Genomic DNA, 24,187 nt, shown 5'->3' on the forward strand with positions numbered 1-24,187 from the left:
CATGGTGGCTTATAACTGTAATCCCAGCACTTTGGGAGATCAATATGGGTGGATCACTTGAGCCCAGGAGTTTGAGACCAGCATGGGTAACACAGTGAGACCCCACCTCTACAAAAAAAAAAAAAAAATACGTATACCATTATAAAAGCTAGTATTAATGTAACTTTGATTTAAAACACCACATTTTGTTTATATTATTTAAGAGACTAAGCATTTAAAAAATCACTTAGAAGCTTGTGTTTTTGGACATAAAATGCACAAAAATGTAATTTTATGACATCAGTAACTGAAAGGGATGGGCACATAACTGCACAGGAGCAGAGTTTTTGTATGCCTTTGAAGTTATGGTGGTATAAATTCAAATTAGGCTGGGCGCGGTGGCTCATGCCTGTAATCCCAGCACTTTGGGAGGCCAAGGCAGGTGGATCACCTGAGGTCAGGAGTTCAAGACTAGCCTGGCCAACATGGCAAAACCACATCTCTACTAAAAATACAAAAGTTAGCCGTGGTTGCACACTTCTGTAATCCCAGCTACTCGGGAGGCTGAGGCAGGAGAATTGCTTGAACCCGGGAGGCAGAGGTTGTAGTGAGCTGAGATTGCACCACTGCACTCTAGCCTAGGCAGCAGAGCAAGACTCCATCTCAATAAATAAATAAATAAATTCAAACTAGTGTTATAATTTTAGGATGTCAAATGTAATTCCCATGATAACCACAGAGAAAATATCCATAGCATATGTACAAAAGGATACACACAAACACATACACACACACACAAGCATTTAAAACTTTTCACCACAAAAAACTAAACACAGGACAGTAATGCAAGACATGAAGAACATAAAGGGTATAAGGCATATAGAAAACAAATAGCAAAAGGGAAGAATTAAATCCCTCTTTGTCAGTAGATACTTTAAATGTAAATGGATTAAACTCTCCAGTCAAAATACAGAAATCAGCATAATGTATAAAAAACATGAATCAAGTATATGATGTCTACAAGAGATCATGTTAGATAAAGACACAAATAGGTTGAAAGTAAAAGGATGGAAAAAGATATTATATACAAATAGTAAACAAAAGAGAGTGGGGTATCTATACTAACATCACACAAAACAGACTTTAAATCAAAAAAGTTTACACAAGACAAAGAAAGGGATTACATATTAACAAAAGGTAAAATAAAGCATGAAGATAAAACAATTATAAACATTTATGCCATTAATAACAGACCATCAAAATATATGAAGCAAAAACTGATGGAATTGAAGGGAGAAAGAAACAGCTCTACAATAATAGTCAGAGACATCAGCTGGGCATGGTAGCGCATGTCTGTAATCCCAGCACTTTCGGAGGCCAAGATGGGCAGATCACATGAGGCCAGGAGTTCGAGACCAGCCTGGCCAACATGGCAGAAACCACCATCTCTACTAAAAATACAAAAATTAGCTGGGCGTGGTAGTACATGTCTGTAATCCCAGCTACTCAGAGGCTGAGGCATGAGAATCGCTTGAACCCAGGAAGTGGAGGTTGCAGTGAACCGACGAGATCAGATGGTGCCACTGCACTCCAGCCTGGGCTATAGAACAAGACTCTCTCTCAAAAAAAAAAAAAAAAAAAGAAAGAGAAAGAAATCGGAGACCTCGGTACCCCACTCTCAATAATGGATAGAACCATCAGACAGAAAATAAGGAAAGAAGCAGAGGACCTGAACAACACGATATACCAACTAGATCTAACAGACATATGCAGAACACCCAACCCAACAACACAATACACATTCTTCTCAAGCGTACATGGGCATTCTCCAATATAGAACATAGAGTAGGCCACAAATCAATTCTCAATAGATTTTTTAAAAATAAGTAGATACAAAGTACCTTATCTGACCACAAAGGTAAGTTAAAAATCAGTAACAGAATAAAAACTGAAAAATGCACAAATTTGTGGAAATTAAAAAACACACTCTTAAACAATCAATGTGTCAAACAAGAAATCCTAGAGAAATTAGGAGATAGAGACAAATGGAATTAAAAACACACTATTTTCATTTGCACAATAAATGAAAGTACTTAATAACAATATGAAAACTTATGTGATGTAGTAAAAGCAGTTGCTAAGGGAGTAATAAATAGCTGTCAATGCTTAACATTAAAAAAGAAGAAAGATCTCAAATCAGACCATGTGCTGTGACTCACGTTTGTAATTCTAGCACTTTGGGTGGCCATGATGGGTGGATTCCTTAAGTCCAGGAGTTTGAGACCAGCCTGGGCATGGCAAAGCCCTGTTTCTACAAAAAATACAAAAATTAGCTGGGTGTGGTGTTGCACACCTGTAGTCCCAGTTATCAGGAGGCTGAGGTGGGAGGATCTGGTTGAGCCTGGATGGTTGTAGTGAGCTGTGATTGTAACACTGCACTCCAGCCTGGGCAACAGAGTGAGACCCTGTATCCAAAAAAACAAGAAAAGAGAGAGAGAGAAAGAAAGAAAAAGAAAGAGAAAAGAAAAACAAAGAGAAAGAAGGAAAGAAAGAAAGAGAGAGAGAAAGAAAGAAAGAAAGAAGAAAGAAAGAAAGAAAGATCATAAATCAACAATCTAACTTTAGACTTTAATAGTTAGAAAAAGAACAGCAAACTAACCCAAAACTAGCAAGAGGAAGGAAATAACAAAGATTAGAGCAGAGATGAAATAAACAATAGAAAACTGAAATAGAAAATTAATGAAACCTAACGCTGGTTGTTCTAAAACATTAACAAAATTGACAAACCTTTAACTGGATTGACTAAGAGGACTATATTTGGTTTAAAACAGTTTGTCCACTAGCCTCTTTTTTCTTTTGCAGAATCCAGGCCAAGATACCACATAGCATTAACTGGCATGTTTCCTCACTCTCCACCAGTTTATGAGTTTCTCTGTGTTGCCTCGACTTTCATGACCTGGACATTTTTGAAGAGTGCTGGTCACATATCATATGATATGATATTATATTACATTAATTTATTTATTTTTGAGATGGAGAGTCTTGCTCTGTCACTCAGGCTGGAGTGCAGTGGTGCGATCTCGGCTCACTGCAACCTCTGCCTCCTGGGTTCAAGCGATTCTCCTGCCTTAGCCTCCCCAGTAGCTGGGATTACAGGTGTGCACCACCATGCCTGGCTAATTTTTGTATTTTTAGTAGAGACGGGATTTCTCCATGTTGTCCAGGCTGGTCTCAAACTCTTGACCTCAAGTGATCCACCCGCCTTGGCCTCCCAAAGTGCTGGGATTACAGGCGTAAGCCACCATGCCTGGCCATGGTCACATATTCTTTTAGAATGTCCCTCAGTTTGGGTTTTTCATGATTAGACTGCGGTTATAGATTTGGGGGAAGAATTCCACAGAGGTGAAGTACCTTACCCAGGGAATATGATATGAAGATAACTTAGTACTTTTCTGGGTAGAAACAACCTCATGGCACCCCTAATGTTTTTCTCTTTGTCTTGCCAGTTTTTCCCACATTGTAAAAATGACAAGCCAGTTTTTAATGTACTGTTGAACAACTCCAGAAGAAGTTGGAGTGTAGCAAATGGTTCCTAGAATGCCTTTGAGGGCGCATTGCCTTTGGATGCCCAAGCAAGATGAGGAAGCAAATCTTTGATGCTATTAAGTGGCCATCTGGGAGGGACACAGGCAAAAAGAGCCTGGGTGCAAGAGAAACCATGATCATAGAGAGAGGCAGTATCAGGAAAAGTGGCGAGAAAGAACTGGTCAGTTCACAGAGATAAGACCAAAGGTGACTTGACAATGAGCAACTGCCACACTTTTGCCTATGTTATTAATCAGTGAGAATATTTTTATTACATCTCAACAGAAAGTTACATGAGGATTATTAGAAATACTCCTTCAAATGGAAGATGCCTTATGGTTTCAAAAGTGTCCCAAGTTGAACTATCCAAAAATGTAATGCAAGTCAACCCAAAGGTTAACACTCTCAGGGAGTAGCTTCATGAGACAGCACAGGAAGAAGGGATAAAAGCCCGTGGTGGCTCATGCGTGTAATCTCAGATACTCAAGATGCTGAGGCTGTAAATCTTGAGGCCAGGAGCTCCAGATCAGACCGGGCAACAGGGTGAGGCCGTGTCCTTAAAAAATTATTAATTTATTGATTTAATTTGCTTTTTAAATTTACTGCTATTAGGCCAGGCACGGTGGTTCACGCCTGTAATCCCAGCACTTTGGGAGGCCAAGGCAGGCGGATCACGAGGTCAAGAGTTTGAGACCATCCTGGCCAACATGGTGAAACCCCATCTCTACTATAAATACAAAAATTAGCTGGGCATGGTGGCATGCGCCTGTAGTCCCAGCTACTCGGGAGGCTGAGGCAGGGGAATTGCTTGAACCTGGGAGGCCGAGGTTGCAGTGAGCCAAGATTGTGCTACTGCACTCCAGCCTGGCTGCAGAGCGAGACTATTTCAAAAAAAAAAAATATATATATATATATATAGCTATTATTATTTAAAGACAGGGCCTCGCTGTGTTGCCCAGGCTGGTCTCCAACTTTAATTGGCCTCAAGCAATCCTTCTGCCGAAGCCTCCCAAAGCACTGGGATTACAGGGATTAGCCACACTGTGCCTGACCATAGTTTCCCTCCACTGACTCCACCCACAAGCAATCATTCCCAACCTAAACACATGATTTTAAAAATTAGCGGAGCCAGGGTTAGTGGTTCACACCTGTAATCCTAGCACTTTGAGAGGCCAAGGCCAGCAGAGAGCTTGAGCCCAGGACTTCGAGACCAGCCTGGGCAACATGGCAAAACCTCATCTCTACCAAAAAAACAAAAATTAGTTGGGCATGGTGGTGCATACCTGTAATCCCAGCTACTCTGAGGGCTGAGGTGGGAGGATCTCTGGAACCCAGGAGTTCTAGGCTGCAGTGAGCTATGATTGCATCACTGCACTCCAGCCTGGGTGACAGAGTGAGATCCCTGTCTAAGAGATGAAAAACAAAGAAGAATATTTTTGTACAGAATTTTGAAGACAGATTATATACCCAGAGCCCAATTCCTTTTTCTCTGAGCTACCAGTATCTCTTTTACACATTCCTTATGTTCAATAATTTTATTATGCATTGGTAGATAAGTGTGTACATCTACACATTTATATAGTCACACCAAACAACATGCTTAAATGATTATTTGTTGAAAGCTTTTTTTTTTTTTGAGATGGAGTCTTGCTTTGTCACCCAGGCTGGAGTGTGGCATGATCTTGGCTCACTGCAACCTCCACCTCCTGGGTTCAAGTGAGTCTCCTGCCTCAGCCTGCCAAGCAGCTGAGACTACAGGCATGCAGCCACCATGCCCAGCTAATTTTTGTATTTTTAGTAGAGACGGAGTTTCACTATGTTGGCCAAGCTGGTCTCAAACTCCTAACCTCAGGTGATCCACCTGCCTCGGCCTCCCAGAGTGTTAGAATTACAGGCGTGATCCACTGTGCCCAGCTGGCTGGGCCCACAAATCTGTATTTTAATAGATTCTCCAGGTGGTGCTTACAAACGCTAAAGTTAATGCAAAGGTGCTATTTTGTGTTTTGTTTTGTTTTGTCTTGTTTTGTTTTTTGAGATGGAGTCTCTCTCTGTCTTCCCCAGCTGGAGTGCAGTGGCACGATCAGGTTCAAGCGATTCTCCTGTCTCAGCCTCCAGAGTAGCTGGGACTACAGGAGTGTGCCACCACACCTGGCTAATTTTTTTGTATTTTTACTAGGGGCGGAGTTTCACCATGTTGACCAGGCTGGTCTTGAACTCCTGACCTCAGATGATCTATTTGTCTCGACCTCCCAAAGTGCTGGGATTACAGGCGTGAGCCACTGCCCCCAGCCCAAAGGTGCTATTTTGGAGCAATGATTTTAAGACTTGGCTTTATTATCTTAATTTGAACGTCATAAAGAACAAATACATAGTCAAAAATACATAACTGTTTTCTTTTTTTTTTTTTTTTTGAGATAGATTCTTGCTCTGTTGCCCAGGCTGAAATGCAGTGGTGCAATCTCGGCTCACTGCAACCTCCGCCTCCCGGGTTCAAGTGATTCTCCTGCCTCAGCCTCTGGAGTAGCTGGGATTACAGGCATGTGCCACCATGACCACCTAATTTTTGTATTTTTAATAGAGACAGGGTTTCACCATGTTGGCCAGGCTGGTCTCGAACTCCTGACCTTAAATGATCCATCTACGTCTGCCTCCCAAAGTACTGGGATTACAGACGTGAGTCACTGTACGGCCAATAACTGTTTTCTGAGTAAGATTCAGTTTCCAATCTGCGCAAATAAAGACTTTCCTGGGGTTAAAAAGGCTCTTTCTGGTTCACTCCTTGATATGGACCTGTGCTGGGGATTGAGCAGCTGTTCAAGTCCAATGCACCCAGTTTTGGTTCTATGCCAGGCTTAAATCCACGATATTTCACAATTCGTGTATGCAACCTGATGAAGTGTTTTTAGGTGATGACTGCCTTGTAACCTAACATTTTGCCAAATGTTTATTGTAAATTTTTCTACCATCATCATTACTGTGGTATTGAAACTAAAACTCTCCAGGAAGTTATTCAGCTTAAAACTAAAATCGAGTATATCTCAAGTAACTCTCTTGTCTGATTTGAAATGCCTGTGTTGTATGTTGTCTGCAATCAGCATCCTCTTGTAAATGAAGTTGAAAGTAAAGATGATGAAACTGGCAGTGTCAGTGAATGGGAAATAAAGGTGAGAATACACACTGCGAATGAAGACATGGAAGTTACTTCTACGACATAATCGTGTAGGAATCTGAATGCCGTGTTCCCTTGTTTACCAAATGAAGCACCTTTACTTCAAGAGAAGAAACTGGGCTGTTCCTGCCAATATTCAGAGGCCATTTGGAATCTGCTATGATTGCTTAGATCTGAGGACTTGATGCTCTATTATTTTGTGGGATCTGAGAAGCAGGAATGGGATTTAATGATATCTCAATTCTCATCCATCTAAAATAACCTAATTTGCAATTATAAATAAAATGGCATGTTGCATTTATATATTCCCTTTTTAAAACAGGAACTGCTCCTGCTTTTAACTTTATGGAGTCTTATTTATGAATAAAGCTCGAATTATTAAAATATATATTCAGATTAAAATTCATTTAAATAGTCTATGGCTATTATGAATTTTATTTACTTCTCTTCCCCGAATTTTAATTTCTTTGAAGGCTTCCAGGTAAACAGTGATTACTAATTATTTCAATGTTATATAAGTCCAAGATCCTTAAGTCAGTTCATTCTGGATAATATAATCAAATTATCATTAAAGAATGATGCAATCACTGTTAATCTTAAGAATCTGACAGTGAAATACGACCCCTTAAAACTATTCAGGTGGGCAGGGCCCAGTGGCTTAGGCCTATAATCCCATTACTTTGAGAGGCAGAGGCAGGTGCATAGCTTGAGGCCAAGAATATTAGGTGACATAGCAAGACCATGTCTCTAAAAACTAAACAAATAAAAATGTTCCCCAGTTAGTGCGGATAGAATAACTCCACAGATTCACATGAATTTCAGTTTTGTCTCAGATTTACAAGAACAGAATTTATAAAAACATTGGTTATTTAAATTAGGATTCAACTTAATTGTATATCCATGTTTACATTTAGGATTCTTTAAAATAGTGTAAACAGTAATAAACTATAAGACTCATAAGCAATTCTAAATAATTTAGGTGATTAATTTAGCCTTTTTATTTAAACAAAATCCAGTCTTGCATCAGTTAAAATGATATATTGCCTGTTTATTTCTCATAATTGTAAAATCATGGACTCATACCATGGGCCATTTTTTAAACTCCTCACTCTCCAGGAGACATTGGTGAAAAATTTTCTTATAGAATCCTGGGCCAGGAGGGGTGGCCTTGGGCGAGACTCGTTGTTCTAAAAATTGGTAAAGCCCGGGGCTTGTTGGTGATGGATGAGCCAGAAGTGTTGAGGACCCAACGGAGACTTAGAGTGGAGTTGGAGTGAAGTCAGAAGTCACTTGCATGACTCCAAGTGTGTGTTGGGACCTGCTAGGGTAAAATAGTCTCTGGACATGGGGACAGGGAGGAAATGGACAACAAAAAATACCATTATCATGACTGGCCCAATGGTAGTGGGTTATCAGAACTTATCAACATTAGTGTTGCTAAAGTTGATATACAACCCTCCACTGTGAAATTTGGCTGGCTTTTAAAAAAATGCCATTATGGGTAGACACTTTGATCTTTATTGGCAGGGTCAGTGTGGCCCCTGGGTCCATGTGATGTAAAAGTAGGAGTATCTCCACTCATAGATGGGAATTGAACAATGAGAACACTTGGACACAGGATGGGGAACATCACACACCGAGGCCTGTCGTGTGGTGGGGAGTGGGGAGGGATAGCATTAGGAGATATACCCAATGTAAATGACGAGTTAATGGGTGCAGCACACCAACATGGCACATGTATACATGTATACATATGTAACAAACCTGCACGTTGTGCACATGCACCCTAGAACTTAAAGTATAATAAAAAAGAATCAAAAAATAAATTGATTATTTATTTTTAAAAAGTATTATTTTAAAAAAGTATTTAAAAGAGTATCTCTAAAATCTATTGCTACTAGTAGAATTGCCCAATGGGGCTGCTTCCTTGTGCAAACTTGGAAACTGTGCCATCTTCATCCTGGAGAAAGCAGGGTGGCCCCAGGGCTCATCCTGAGCTCTAGGATGGTACTTCAGCCCTAGCATTAATGATGGAGTGCTGTGTCATTTCCCCAATAGTAGGTTATATGATCCCCTATTGAAGCAAGAAGACAAACTGGATGGTGGAGCAAGAAGTCAAAAAGAAATCTATCCAGAAGCCTGAGAACATGATTAGCAGATGGAGAGGCAACAAGACTTAGGAGGCAGGCTGGGCATGGTGGCTCATGCCTGTAATCCCAACACTTTAGAAGGCGGAAACAAGAGGAGCGCATAAGCCCAGGAGTTCAAAACTAGCCTTGGCAACATAGTGAGACCTCCATCTCTACAAAAAAATTAAAAAATTAGCCAGATGTGGTGGAGTGTGCCAGTAGCCCCAGCTACTCTGGGGACTGAAGAGGGACGATTGCTTGAGCCCCAGAGGTCCAGGCTGCAGTGAGCCAAGATCAAGCTGCTGCACTCCGCCACAGAGCAAGACCCTGTCTCAAAAAAAAATAAAAACGAAAAAAAGAAAATTGGAAAGCTCTCTCCTCTGATCTCAGACCTTATTTCTTTTAAGGAAATATACTTTTGAAGTTTTGAGTTTGAAACACAGTTTGGACTTAATCATGAGGGATGTTGTGTAGGAAAGAATCATTCATTTAATTAATTTGGAACCCCTCCACCACAGTTTACTCCTTATGATATTAACCTCCTTTAAGTATACATCAGTGTGAAAATGCCTTCAGTTTAAAAAGGCATTTTACCTCTGATGGGGTAAAAAATTTGTACCCCATCTGAGACCAGAGCATTCATACTGAAGAGAAACTATGAAGTTACCAAATGTGGGGAAACTTACTCACATGTCATCTTATGGAACATAGAAGTCACACTGAAGAGAAACCCTGTGCCTCTAAGGAATACTGAAAAGCCTTTAGCTAGATTACCAATCTCATAAAGCAGCAGAAAATTCATGCTGGAGAGAAGCCAGTGAAAGCAGCAAAAACGTCATTGAATTAATATTCAATTTATACTGCAGAGGAAGCTTTGAATGTACTACATATGACAACATTTTCTCTCACACCTTATTCCTTACTCTGCATTTGAAAGGTCTTACACGGATAAACCTTATAAATGTAAGAAATATGGAAATATCTTCAGCCAAAAGTAACTCCTAGCTCAAAAAAAAATATGTACACTGGAGAGAAACCTCGTGAATGCGGGAAAGCTTTTGTTTAGATATCCCTCACAGTCAGCAGAGGGTTTATGTGGGGAAAGCCCCTCTGCCTGCATGGTATGTGGGAAAGTCTTCAGCCACGTGTCAGTTTCACTGAGCATGAGCATTTTCACACTAGAGAGAAACCCTTTGAATGTAATGAATGTGGAAAAGCCTTTACTAAAAGCAGTATGTCATTAACCATCCGAACGCTCATAACAGCAGAGAAGCTTTGTGAATATAACAAATGTGGAAAATCCTTTTGCCAGAAGGAAAGTCTCCCTACCAGTCAGAAAATTCGCACTGAAGGGAGACCTTTTGAGAGTAAAGACTGTGGGAAATTTTTCATTCAGAAGTCAAACTTCATCCAGTACCAGAGAACGCACACAGAAGAGAAACCCCTTGTGTATAAGGAGTGTGGAAAAACCTTTAGTGGAAAATCAAACCTTACTGAGCAAGAGAAATTTCATATTGGAGAGAAACCCTTTAAATGTAGTGAATGTGGAACAGCTATTGGCCAGAAGAAGAGCTATTGACCTCATAAGAAACCAAAACATACACACTGGAGAGAAATCCTATGAGTGTAAGGAATGTGGAAACGTCTTCTGTCAGCAAATACCACTTATTGTAGATGTGAGATTTCAGATGATCAACCCTATGAACTCACTGTGGAAAAGCCTTGTCTCAGAGTTCATCACTTACTGTGTGTGTGAGCAGCCCTGCAGATGAGCAGACCTATGGTTTCCATGGCTGTGGGGAAGCTTTCTTCCAATTCTCAACTCTTGTTCTGTATGTGAGAATACACACAGGTAGGAAGCTTTATCAATATGGTGAATGTGGGAGGCTTTCAGCCAAAGTCACACCACATCAGACTCCAGAAAAGTCATACTCATTTAAAAACTCCAGCAGGACGTGATGGCTCACACCTGTAATCTCAACACTGTTAAAGGCTGAGGCAGGAGCATCACTTGAGCCCAGGAGTTCGAGACAAGCCTGGGTAACATAGGGAGACCCCGCCTCTACAAAAAAAAAATTAATAAAAACCTTGAAAATGGGAATGCTTTTATCAGGAATGTACACTTCATAATGCATCAGAAATAATCATTTTGCAGCAAAGCACCACAAATAAGGTAAATTTTAACAGATACTTGATGTATGTAACTTGTGGGACATCAGAAAATTCAATGTCCTTCTGAAGAGAAGGGTATTCTTATGACAAAAAGCCTGAGTCTGGCCAGGTGCAGTGACTCATGCCTATAATTCCAGCACTTTGGGAGGCTGAGGCAGGCAGATCACCTGAGGTCAGGAGTACAAGATCAGCCTGGTCAAAATGGAGAGCCCTGTCTCTACCAAAAATACAAAAACTAGCTGGGTGTGATAGCGGGTGCCTGTAATCCCAGCTACTTGGGAGGCTGAGACAGGAGAATCACTTGAACCCATGAGACAGAGGTTGCAGTGAGCCAGGATGGCACCACTGCACTCTAGCCTGGGCGACAGAGACTCCATCTCAAAAACAAAAGAAACCAAAAAAAGCCTGGGTCCAACAAAGAAACCTACAGCAAAGGCAATGCTGAAACTTTAGACACATTTCCACTAAAATTGGGAACAGAAAACAGATGCCTGTTAGCATTGCTGTCAGCATTGATCTGGAGATCTTCACCAGTGCAGTAAGTTGTAAGCATTGGAAAGGAAGACACAAAATTAGATATGATCATCTATAAATACATAAGACTCTTGTGGTGTTGACTGAACAGAGCAGAACAGATTTCAGAAAGAGACCTATGCATTATTTGAATTTGGAATATGATAGAAGTGAATCAGGATGGGAGGAAATATGGGACGATTTTTAAAAATGGTTTGGAGGTAATCTGTCCTCCAATTAGGGGAAAATAGACCGTAAACTATACACAAAAGTAAAAGCCACAGAGATGAAAAGAAGCTATGTATTAAAATTGTATGACTTTGGGAGTAGGGAAACATTCCTTGTAACAACTTCAGAAATACTTAGCAATTCTACTTTTGAATGTGTATGCTCAGGAAATATGTACTAGGATATTTACTATGGTTTGATTTGTAGTAGCCAAAAATTGGAAACATTGAAAAGGAGAAATCCTTATGATGGAATAATATATATCTGTAAGTGCAACACCTGAGATCCGCAAGTATTAACAGGAAGATCTCAGAGTCATGTTGAGGCGGGGGAATATCAAGTTGCAGAATGATGCATATAGTACAATGACTTTCTGTAAATGTGTTGCTGTTTTGTGTTATGTATTTATTTGTGTGTTTAATTAATTAATTATTTTTGAGACAGGATTTCACTTTGCCGCCCAGGCTGGAGTGCTGTGGCATAATCTCGGCTCACTGCAACCTCCACCTCCCAGGTTCAAGCGATTCTCCTACCTCAGCCTCCTGAGTAGCTGGGACTACAGGTGCGTGCCACCACGCCCAGCTAATTTTTTGTGTATTTTTTGGTAGAGACAGTGTTTCATCATGTTGGCCAGGCTGGTCTCCACCTCCTGGCTTCAAGTGATTCACCCGCCTCGGCCTCCCAAAGGGCTGGGATTACAGGCGTGAGCCACTGCACCCGACCTAATTTTTAATTTATTTTTAAATAGAGACAGGGTCTTGCTACATTACCCAGGCTGGTCTGGAACTCCTGGACTCAAGCAATTCTCCCACCTCAGCCTCTCAAAGGATGAGGTTATAGGCATGAGCCACCATGTCCAGCCACTTTTTGTAAATTTGAGTTAAAATTTCCCTCACAAAATTCAGTACTATACACATACTATACATGTATGTACGTAAATGTTTCTGAAATGGTTTGGAAGAATATAGCCCAACACTTGCTAGCGGTCACCTGTGAAGAGTGAAGAAGGGAAGAGAGTGAGTGTGAGACTTCAGCTTTGTATCTAAACATCTTCTTCTCTTTAAAAAGACTGCAAGTAGTGAGCCGAGATCACACCACTGCACTCCAGCCTGGGCGACAGAGCGAGACTCCGTGTTCAAAAAAAAAAAAAAAAAAAAAAAGTACAAGTAAATAGAGGAAGATACTGATTAATTCTGTACTGTGGTATATGGATCTCTAGTCTTATTTTTTATACTTTTCCATGTTTTTAGAATTTCTCAGAATTAGTAGGAATGAGGGTGAGGATGGGAACATTGTACCTGTAGAAATCATGCTGTAATATTCATTCCCGGCCAGGCGCAGTAGCTCACACATGTAATTCCAGCACTTTGAGAGGCCGAGGCGGGTGGATTGCCTGAGCTCAGGAGTTCGAGACCAGCTTGGGCAACACAGTGAAACCCTGTCTCTACTAAAATATAAAAAGTTAGCCGGGCGTGGCAGCATAAGCCTGTAATCCCAGCTACTCGGGAGGCTGAGGCAGGAGAATCACTTAAGCCTGGGAAGCTGAGGTTGCAGTGAACAGAGATCGTACCACTGCACTCCAGCCTGGGAGACAGAGCGAGACTCCATCTCAAAAACAAAACAAAACAAAACAAAACAAAACAAAACAAAACAAAAATTCATTCCCAATCAAATACTAAATTTGTATGGCAAATATTTCTAAAATTTTATCAACAATGAGTGGATGAATGTGCTATGTATGTAAAATGAAATTATCTGGTTTTTTTTTACGTTCAAAATGAAGGCCGGGCATGGTGGCTCATGCCTGTAATCTTTGCACTTTAGGAGGCTGAGGTGGGAGGACCGCTCGAGTCCAGGAGTTTGAAAGCAGCCTGGACAACATGATGAGACTCCGTCTCTACAAAGAATTTAAAAATTAGCCACAGTGAGCCATGGTTGCACCACTGCACTCCAGCTTGGGCAACAGAGTAAGACGTTGTCCCAAAAATAAATAGATGGCAAGATAAAATTAAAAATAGTAAGTAAAAACCACAGCCAAAAAGAAAGAGAGAAAGAAAAAGAAAGAAAGAAAGAGGAAGGAAGGAAGGGAAAAAGGAAAGAAGGAAGAAAGAAAGAGAAAAAAGTACCATGATAATTTCTAGGGTAACCTGATGGAATTATCAAGATAATTATGCAAGATAAAATAAATAAATAAATAATAAATAAGTAAATAAGTCAAAACCACAGAAAAAAAAAAGCCATTAAGTTTCCAGGGTAAACTGATGGAATTATCAGGATTTCACAGTAGATGTAATTTGATTAAGTTTACAGCTGCCAAAGAGGTGGAGTCTGCATAAGTGAACAGCTGATTGAATCTGACGCCTCTAGTGTGTTTAAGGACTCAGATCATAAGAGCAAAACCGTTTGAGTTCAAATCTACTATCTGTGTTTGATTCTGTGACCTCCTGCAAATGCTTAATATCTCTGAGTCTCAGTTTTCGCTTTACATGTTAACAATGATAAAATCCACCTCCTAATACTGGTGAGGGTAAAATTCGCTAATTAATGCCAATTGCTTCCCTGCACAATGAGAACAGGGGAAGTGATTGCATTAATGTCTGGAGGCCTCTGGTAGGTAGCTCAATCACTCTGCCTATACAGGCGGTAGGTCGCTGGTGCCCTGGGCGCCGCCCCAAGGGGTGTGGCCGACCAAAGACGCAAAGCAGTGACCTGGGTGCATCCGGCCTAGGCTGTATAAAAGCCCAGGACCCAGAAGGCGCCCAGCAGTTTCAGAGTGTGTTCCTCTCCGTCTGCAAGTAGCAAAGTGCCCGGCCTGCAATATCGATCAATTTCTGGTGAGTCTATCTCCAAACGAAAGGGCGAAGGTCGGTGTCATGGAGTGGTAGGTCAGAAATTCAAAGATGTAGGCGTCCAGAATCCTAGCAAGGGAGCCCGCTAATAGGGGAGGACAGAGAAGTGTCTGAAGCTCTTCATTATTGAGGACCATTTTTACTTCCATGAGCCTGCCCTCCGCAGGGCATGCCTTTCATCAGACAGACGCGGGGCCTGCAGAGAAGGCTGTGGTTGTGATCCTGGGGGTCTCTCGACGGCACCCGAAGGTCTTTCTATCACGTTGGCAGGAGCCCAGGACGAGATCGTGGTCTGGTCGAAGTCTCATGGAAGTATACAAGGAACGCTAGGCCCATGAGTCAGAGGGGCCTGGGTGGGTTGGGTTGAATTATTAGAGATCAAGAGAAGGAGGCATAGCCCGTGGATGGAACTATCAGGGTTTATTGTTTGTTTTGGTTTGGTTTGGATTTTTTTTTTTTTTTTTTGCAGAGTCTTGCTCTGTCTCCTAGGCTGCAGTGCATTGGCACGATCTCCACACACTGCAACCTCCGCCTCCCAGGTTCAAGCAATTCTCATGCCTCAGCCTCCCAAGTAGCTGAGACTACAGAGTGTGCACTACCATTCCCGACTTTTTTTTTTTCTTTTTTGTAATTTTAGTAGAGGCAGAGTTTCACTATTTTGGCCAGGCTGGTCTCAAACTCCTGACCTCAAGTGATCTGCCTGCCTTGGCCTCCCAAAGTGCTAGGATTACAGACCTGAGCCATTGCACCCAGCCGGGACTATTGTTTTAATAATTCCTTAAACTGGGGATGAAATCCATCTGTTTTTCCAAGGGCCAGAAACTTTAGGGACCAGAAGCAGACCTAGAGCAAGTGGAGTGGGAATCAGTCCTTCACTGGGTTCCTGTTTTCTAAGGTTCCCAGTGGGATCCATCAGGCCTTGCTCAGGACGAAATAGAGTTCTGTCTGCTCAGAGGAGCTTCTAGTCCAGTGGTGGGGAGAGGGGGTAGACAGGAGTTAAGCTTTTACATGAGTAGGAATGGTGGGAAACTAAGTGTAAGAGTAAGATGCTGTTAGAAGTTGATTTTTAAAGTTCAATTTTATGTATTTATTTTTTAGAGAGGAGGGGGTTCTTGCTATATTGCCCAAGCTAGCTTCAAACTGCTTGGCTCAAGGGAACCTCGTCTCACAGCCTCTGAGTACCTAGAGCTAGAGGTGCTGTGATAGCTAGAGATTGATTTTAATCTCAGAGGACATCATTTCAAATATTTCCTGTTTGGAATTTTTTTTTTTGAATTTTTCTCAGTTATTTGTATGATCTTCAAATATATGTAATATAAAATTACCATCTTAGTCATTTTTAAGTTTACAGATCAGTGGTGGTATTTAGATACAGTCATAGTATTGTGCAACCATCACCACCATCCATCTCCAGAACTCTTTCATCTTATAAAATTGAAACTGTACCAGTTAAACAGTTAACTCCTCATTCCCCCTCCCCCTTTTCCCCCCAACCATCTGTCTGTCTCTGATTTTGATTACTCTTAGGTACTTCATATAAGTGGAATCACATGATTTTTTTATGTGAGTCACTTTTTTGTGGCTGGATTATTTCACTTAGCATAATGTCCTCAAAGTTCATCCATGTTGTAGCATGTGTCAGAATATCCTTCCATTTTAAGGCTGGATATTCAGTTATATATTCCATTGTTTGTATATACATTTGACCCTTGAACAACACAGGTTTGAACTGCATAGGTCCACTTATAGCTATATTTTCTTCAATAAATATATTGAAAATAGATTTTCATATGTGGAACCATCCTTGCATTCTGGGAGTAGATCCCATTTGGTCTTGTTGTATAATCCTTGTAATATGCTGATGAATTGGGTTTACTAGTACTTTCTTGGGATTTTTGCATCAATGTTCTTAAGGGATATGAGTCTGTAGTTTTCTTTTCTTGCAGCATCACATCTGGCTTTGACATTGGGTATATGCTGGGCTCGTAGAGTAAGTTAGGAAGTATTCTCTCCTCTTCAATATTTTGTAGAAGTTTGAAGGAATGATATTAGTTCTTTGAAATTTGGTAGAATTGACCAGTGAAACTATCAGGTCCACAGCTTTTTTTTTTGTTAGGAGATAATGATTACTGATTCAGTCTCATTAGTTACAGGTCTCTTCAGATTTTCTTTCTTCTTGATCCAGTCTTGATAGGTTTTGTGTTTCTGTGAATTTCTTCATTTTATCTAGGTTATCCAATTTGTTGGTGTACAAACTGTCCATAGTACTGTCTTAAAATCCTTTCTATTGCTGTAGAAGTAGTAGTAATGTCCCCACTTTTCTTTCTGATTTTAGTAATTTGAGTCTCTTTTTCTTAGTCCATCTAGCTTAAAGGTTTGTCAATTTTGCTGATCTTTTCAAAGATCGATTTTTTGTTTCATTAATTTTTCTGTATTTTTAAAAATTTCCATTTCATTTATCTCTGCTCTATTCTTTTTTGTTTTGTTTTTTTACAGGTGGGGTCTTGCTTTGTCACCCAGGCTGGAGTGCAGTGGCACAATAACAGCTCACTGTAGCCTCCAACTCCTGGACTCACGTGATCCTCCTGCCTCATCCTCCCAAGTAGCTGGGACTACAGGTATGTGCCACCACACTCAGCTAATTAAAAAAAAAATTTTTTTTTGTAGAAGCCGGATCTCACTATATTGCCCAGGTTAGTCTAGAACTCCTGGGTGAAGGGATCCTCCCACCTCAGCCTTCCAACATGCTGGGATGACAGGCCTGACCCACTGTGCCTGGCCTGTTCTAATCTTTATCATTTTCTTCCTTCTGCGAACTTTAAGTTTAGTTCTTCTTTTTCTAGTTCCCTAAATTGTAAAGTTAGGTTACTGATTTGAGATATTTCTTGTTTTTTTAAATGTGTTTATAGCTGTAAATTTCTATTCTAGCATTGCTTTTGCTACATCCCATAAATTTTGGTCTATTGTGTTTTTGTTTTCATTATAACTTCCCTTGTGATTTCTTCTTTGATCCATTGTTTCTTAAGAGTATATTCTTTCACTTCCACAAATTTGTGAATTTTCCAGTTTTACTTCTTTTTTTTTGAGATGGCATCTCACTCTGTCGCCCAGGCTGGAGTCCACCTCCCAGGTTTAAGTGATTCTCCTGCCTCAGCCTCCCGAGTAGCTGGGATTACAGGTGCTCACCACCAAGCCTAGCTAATTTTTGTGTTTTTAGTAGGGACAGGGTTTCACCATCTTGGCCAGGCTGGTCTTGAACTCCTGGCCTCATGATCCACCCACCTTGGCCTCCCAAAGTGCTAGGATTACAGGTGTGAGTCACCATGCCCGGCCTTCCAGTTTTACTTCTATTATGGATCTCTATTATGGATTTAGAGATGGATGTGGTGGCAAGCACCTGTAGTCTCACGTACTAGGGAGTCTGAGACAGGAAGATCGCTTGAGCCCAGTAGTTCAAATCCAGCTGGGGCAACTTGGAGAGAATCCATCTCTGAAAATAAAAATAAAAAGAATTCCTAGGTTTTGAGAGCTCCCCTTGGTAGGGTGTCACCACAAGAAGTGGCATCAGCCCAGACCTCCAAGTGAAAGTGGCTTCTGCTTCCACTGTGGGCTTCAATTATCTCCCTTCTTTTAAGGGCACCTCCTTCTAGTTCTTGGGAAATTCCACTTATTTTCAATCATAAATAGATATATATGTACATGCTTTGGGGTTTTTTAAATTTTTCTTTAAATATATATATGTACATATATTATATATACATGTACGTATATTTTATATATATATTTATATATATTTAAAGCCATCTATCATTTCTGTGATTTGGTATAGAAGGGAAGGACTTCAGGGTCTCCTCAGTCCACCATATTCAATGGCAGTCCCGTCACACATTTTGAATACAGCTTGGGGGAATTATGGTATTTCTCTATTCTGAGAGTCAGGACAAGGCAGGAGGGACCAGACTTTGATGGCAGAGATAGGAAAGGAGAGCATATTAGATAAGATAACTTGGCTGGGCAAGGCAGACTGAGCAATGGATTGGATAGGAACATGGCAAAACTGAGTGGACTGATCTGGCTAGAGTAGGACAAAAGCAGGAAGAGGCACAGGGGACGAAAAAGATGTGAGGCTACCCAGATGGTGGCTTCAGGGAGCTCATTATAAACTTGACACTTTTCCTGCAGATCATATGGGGCAGAGAAAAAAGAGAAAATAATAAATAAATAAACAAGTACATACATACATACATACATACATACATACATACATACGTACATACATACATAAACTTGATACCAGAGACATAGGAAGCCTAGAAGCATATGGATGGCCACTTTGAACAGAAATATAAACCTTGTCCATATGCACAGTTAGGCCTCTGTCTCCAAAGAAACTGCTTCTTGGAATGTGTCTTAGTCTATTCTGTCCAGGAGCTGGTAGATTCGGTGTCTGGTAAGGGCATACTTTCTGATTCATAGATGGCACCTTTTAGCTGTGTCCTCACTTGGTAGAAGTAAAGAACTCTGACCCTCAGCCCCTTAGAAGAACACTCATCTTATTCTTGAAGGTTCTGTCTCCATAACCTAATCATCTCCCAAAGGCGCTACCTTCTAATACAATCACGCTGGAAATTCAGTTTTAGCATATAAAATTTGGAGAAACACATTCAGTCCATAGTAGAATGGTTCCTAGAAGCTGGTGGTTTCCAGGATGGTTCTCAGGAGGCTAGAATCAGTGGGTGCCCCCAGGGAGATCTCTGGGAGAAATGTCCCCATTTATCTAGGGGACTGTAAGGACCCAGAGCCAGATAGGTCCAGTACAAATTAAGAGTCTTCCACCTGGGCCAAGTCAATTTACCTCCCGGGACTTCTATTTTCCTTAAAATGGGATTAATTATGACCCTTATTTTCTGGGGTCATGGTGGAAATGAAATGAGATAATTTATTTGAAAGTTTAATCAGCTGAATCTCCAGTAAGATGTCTGGAGAGGAGACTTTGGAAAAGCCTCTGGGGTAAGATCTCTTCAGAGGATGATAGGAGATTCACAGCATGCATCTAGACTCTCATCTCCATTGGCAGATAGGAGTATCTTAGTAAAAGTTTGCACTTGAGAAATGTTTGCACTTTTAAAATGTTACTGTGTGTGTGGAGGGGGCACTGGATGAAGTTAACTCCAGAGTCAGTTGAGAGGAAACTACAAGCTTCTAGGCAAGAGATGATGGTGGGCTGGATTAGGATAGGGTCAACAGGGATGGAGAAGGAGCATACCTGGGGATTGGAATTTGAGCTGGTATGAACCCCTGACCTATTAATTTTTTTTGCAGGATCCCATAACTAAAGATCTAGTTCAGTCATCAGGCAACAGCAAAGAGATGGATTCCAGTCTCCTCCAGGCAATTGAGGAAATTGAGAATTTTTTCCAGCATCTCTCTGAGCAACATGCAGAACAGGCAGAAACCCCAGATGCACCAGAACCACAGAACTGTATGCCTCTGACTGCCCATGCTGAGGAGAGCCAACATGAGTCAACCCAGAGCAAGATGATGCCTCCCTTGGGGTCCACAATGATGACTTCTGCATGCACTAACACCCCCGGGACAGTTCTCACCCAGGACTTAACAATGTGCGCTCTTAAAGCCCTTGAAGACCTAAGTGAGACTTATTCCATGGGCCAGAAAGTGACTTCCTTTGATGATCAGATAAAACACACAGCAGGTTCCCAGATGACAGATGTTACTGACACCCCAAAGTCATCACCCACTGATTGCCAGAAGACAACCATCACTGCAAGCAACATAACAGTCTCCAGTGAAAGTAGCCAGCTGAACACCCCAAGTAGTGACCAGACCCTCAATGAGAATCAGACACCAGCCCTGCATGGAGATCAGATGAAGACCCTCAGTGATAACCAGACTCTCTGTGGGGACCAGGTGACCTTCAGTAGTGACCAGACCCTCACTGATGGTCATACAGTGACTTCCAGTAGTGATGAGACCCTCTCTGGGGGCCAGATGACAACCAGTCTAGACCTCTATGGAGGGCAAAAGATGACTTCCATTGATAACCAGACCCTCTGTGGGGAGCAGATGACGACCTCCAGTGGTCACCAGGCCCTCTGTGGGGAGCAGGTGACAACATCCACTGGTAACCAGACTCTCTATGGGGGGCAGATGACGACCTCCACTGGTAACCAGGCCCTCTACGGGGAGCAGGTGACGACCTCCACTAGTAACCAGACCATCTGTGGGGAGCAGGTGACAACCTCCATTAGTAACCAGACCTTCTGTGGGGAGCAGGTGACGACCTCCACTGGTAACCAGATGCTCTACGGGGGGCAGATGACGACCTCCACTGGTAACCAGACCCTCTACTGTGGGCAGATGACGACCTCCACTGGTAACCAGACCCTCCATGGAGAGCAGATGACGACCTCCACTGGTAACCAGACCCTCTACAGGGAGCAGATGATGACCTCCACTAGTAACCAGACCCACTGTGGAGAGCAGATGACGACCTCCACTGGTAACCAGAACCTCTACAGGGAGCAGATGATGACCTCCACTAGTAACCAGACCCTCTGTGGAGAGCAGATGACAACCTCCCCTGGTAACCAGGCCCTCTACGGGGGACAGATGACGACCTCCACTAGTAACCAGGCCCTCTACGGGGGACAGATGACGACCTCCACCAGTAACCAGACCCTCTACGGGGGACAGATGACGACCTCCACCAGTAACCAGACCCTCTGTGGAGAGCAGATGATGACCTCCACTAGTAACCAGACCCTCTACGGGGGGCAGATGATGACCTCCACTGGTAACCAGACTCTCTACGGGGGACAGAATATGATGACCTCCACTTTTAACCAGAACCTTTACGGGGGGCAGAATATGACCCCCATTGATAACCAGGCCGTCTATGGAGGCCAGATGGCAACGTATAGTGGCAACCCAACCCTCTATGGGGACCAGATGCTGACTCTTCAGGTGGGCAATATGACAACGCTCACTGATGACCACAGCCTTTATGGGGGATATATGATGCCCCATCAGTTCTTATCATTGCCATACCCAGGATTCCTATGCTTTTCAAGTTCCCATTTGATTCAAGGACAACTCCCAGAAAAGCAGAAGACACAGAGCTGCCAGTTCTGGAAGAATCCTGAGGTTTCAAGGCCCTATGTCTGCACTTACGAGGACTGCAAGATGTCTTATTCAAAGGCTTGCCACCTCCGAATACACATGCGCAAGCACACCGGTGAGTGAGGGCTCAGGAACAGGGGTGAGGGGCAAGTGGCTACAGATTTGTGCCTTTACAAAGCCCTGGGAGCATTTGAGATTGCTGCCACTTCCTTTAAGCCAGGGATTCAAGAAGATTCTATAATAGAAAAGGTTGGCACCTTCAGAAGAGTGGATAAAGCAGTCCTAGGGACAGGCTCTAGTCCTGGACCAGAGCCAGGCTGGCTATAGCCTTTAGTGGTGTTGACTGCTGGTTTGATGGGAATAAGTGGAGGGATTTCTTTGGCCTCTTGCAGGTAGATGTTCTTGACGCTATTTCTACTGGGACCGTCACTTCATAGTGACAGGGCCCCCAGGCCCCACTTCCCTCATCCTCCTTATTCCCCCCACTAACTTGCCTGCCAATAACTGTCTCTCCTCCTGTTTCTTTTTTCTTCTTCTTCCTTTCCTCTTCTTCCCTTCTTCACAGTTTTCCTCTTGTCTCTCCAGCTTTTGTGGCCCTCATTCCCCTCCTCCTTCACTCACCTCCCCCACTCCCATCTCCTCTGGCTTTCCCTCTCCCACTCCAACTTGTTCAAAAACTTTTTCTTGTTCACTTTCAATGTCCCTGCCCTACCTCACCCTGATGTATGACAGGTCTCTCTCTCTCTGTCTGGTCCAGGGGAGAAGCCCTATGTATGCGATGTAGAGGGATGTACGTGGAAATTTGCCCGCTCAGATGAGCTCAACAGACACAAGAAAAGGCACACTGGGGAAAGGCCCTACCTGTGTTCAATATGCAGCAAGAATTTTGCAAGATCTGATCACCTAAAGCAGCATGCAAAGGTCCACAACATTCGCCCAGGATTATGAACCCTTCAGCCCATAAGGAAATGTGTACAGCTAAAAGATTCTCCCTACTGAGTTTGTTTCCCTTGAACAAGCTCCCCTATTTCCCTATGCCAGTAGCTAGTAGGTGCTTAATATTATTCATAAGTTTTCTAAAATATACAAAGAAAGTAGGTATGCGTTTTCATGTAAAAACTGGATGACTTTCAACTTGAAACAAGAAGCACTCTTCATTCATTCGCCTCTCTCAGGGTAACGGCTTTTATCAGCATGCTGTGAATGCTTCTAGATCTTACTCTGTATTTACCTGTATGTGTACTTTTAAAAATGTATCTATGTAGGTGATTGAGATTGATATGTGTATAGCTCAGAGGGTAAAGAACGAAACTTTTTTTTTGTCTGTAGCTGAGTCCACGTTTCTTTGGAGCTTCATTCCTATAAGGTGAAAAGGAGGGGACGCTCAGTCACGTCCAGCATAAAGTGGTCTCAGGTTAAATGGACTTTGCTTAGAAGAGTACTTAGCCTATTCAAAGTTTCAACCTCAGTCAGGTGTGGTGGCTCACGCCTGTAATCCTAGCACTTTGGGAGGCCAAGGTGGGCAGATTGCTTGAGCCTGGGAGTTCTAGACTAGCCTGGGCAACATGGCGAAATTCTGTCTCTACAAAAAAAAATACAAAAATTAGCCGGGTGTGGTGGTGCACGCCTATAGTCCCAGCTACTTGGGAGGCTGAGCTGGGAGGATCACTTGAGCTCAGTAGTTGGAGTTGCAGTGAGCTATATTCACACCACTTCACTCCAGTCTGGGCAACATAGTGAGACCCTGTCTCAAAAAAAAAAAAAAAAAGATATTGTGTAATATTATATATGAAATATATTGAATAAGATATTTAAGTTATAAGTAGAAAAAATGAGCACCTGTAAGAAGAGCTTATCACCCAGTGTCATGCAATCAGGTGTTGAGATGGCCAATCGGAACAATGAGCCAGATGGAAAGGAATGATCAAGCCTTATTTACTGACCGCTACAGAGCAGATGGGAGAGTGCCTTAGCCGAGACCCCAAATAAGGAGGCCTCTGCATGGAAGCACCATCGTCCTTCAACGATCCACATAAACCCAGGGTATAAAACTCTGTGCTGGCTGCTTTCTGGGGTCCTTCAGCTGTGGTACAAGTGGGACACATGCAGTTAAGACTCCATCCCCCTGGGCAGCTTTCCTGAGCCTTGGGGGACTCATTCCCAATGAATCCTAGATTGTTGTCCCTTGCTGCCTGTTAGTAATAAACCTATTTTATTTAACTTGCTGTGTGTATGGGTGTCATTGGATCTCACTGGACTCAGACAAGCTGATAACCAGTGCACAGTGAACCTGCTTTACAGTGGGGATTCCAAGTCCTTGACTATAGCTCCTTTCAGAAAACCTTGCAATGCCCCGGCTATGTGCCAAGTCTGGTGAGCTCCTCTACCCATCCTTCTGTCTATTTTCTAGAATTAATGACTAC

At 42.2% G+C, this 24,187-nt stretch overlaps 1 protein-coding gene across 1 annotated transcript; it reads left to right on the forward strand.

The window, feature by feature from the left end:
• Positions 1 to 19,994: 19,994 nt before the first annotated feature.
• On the forward strand, positions 19,995 to 22,712 carry KLF18 (KLF transcription factor 18). The gene is made up of 2 exons (XM_054503652.1): positions 19,995 to 21,879; positions 22,522 to 22,712. Exons 1-2 carry the CDS (start codon positions 19,995 to 19,997, stop codon positions 22,710 to 22,712), a joined length of 2,076 nt encoding a protein of 691 aa, XP_054359627.1.
• The last annotated feature ends 1,475 nt before the right edge of the window (positions 22,713 to 24,187 follow it).

The sequence above is a fragment of the Pongo pygmaeus genome, chromosome 1 (genome assembly GCF_028885625.2).
Source record: "Pongo pygmaeus isolate AG05252 chromosome 1, NHGRI_mPonPyg2-v2.0_pri, whole genome shotgun sequence".
In the NCBI taxonomy this organism is placed as follows: Eukaryota; Metazoa; Chordata; class Mammalia; order Primates; family Hominidae; genus Pongo; species Pongo pygmaeus.

Bases quoted from the DNA above. Each gene is read 5' to 3' on its own strand.
- KLF18 (XM_054503652.1), top strand. From the start codon at position 19,995: ATGGATTCCAGTCTCCTCCAGGCAATTGAGGAAATTGAGAATTTTTTC. The intron at 21,880-22,521 runs GTGAGTGAGGGC...TGTCTGGTCCAG, and splicing joins ACACATGCGCAAGCACACCG to GGGAGAAGCCCTATGTATGC.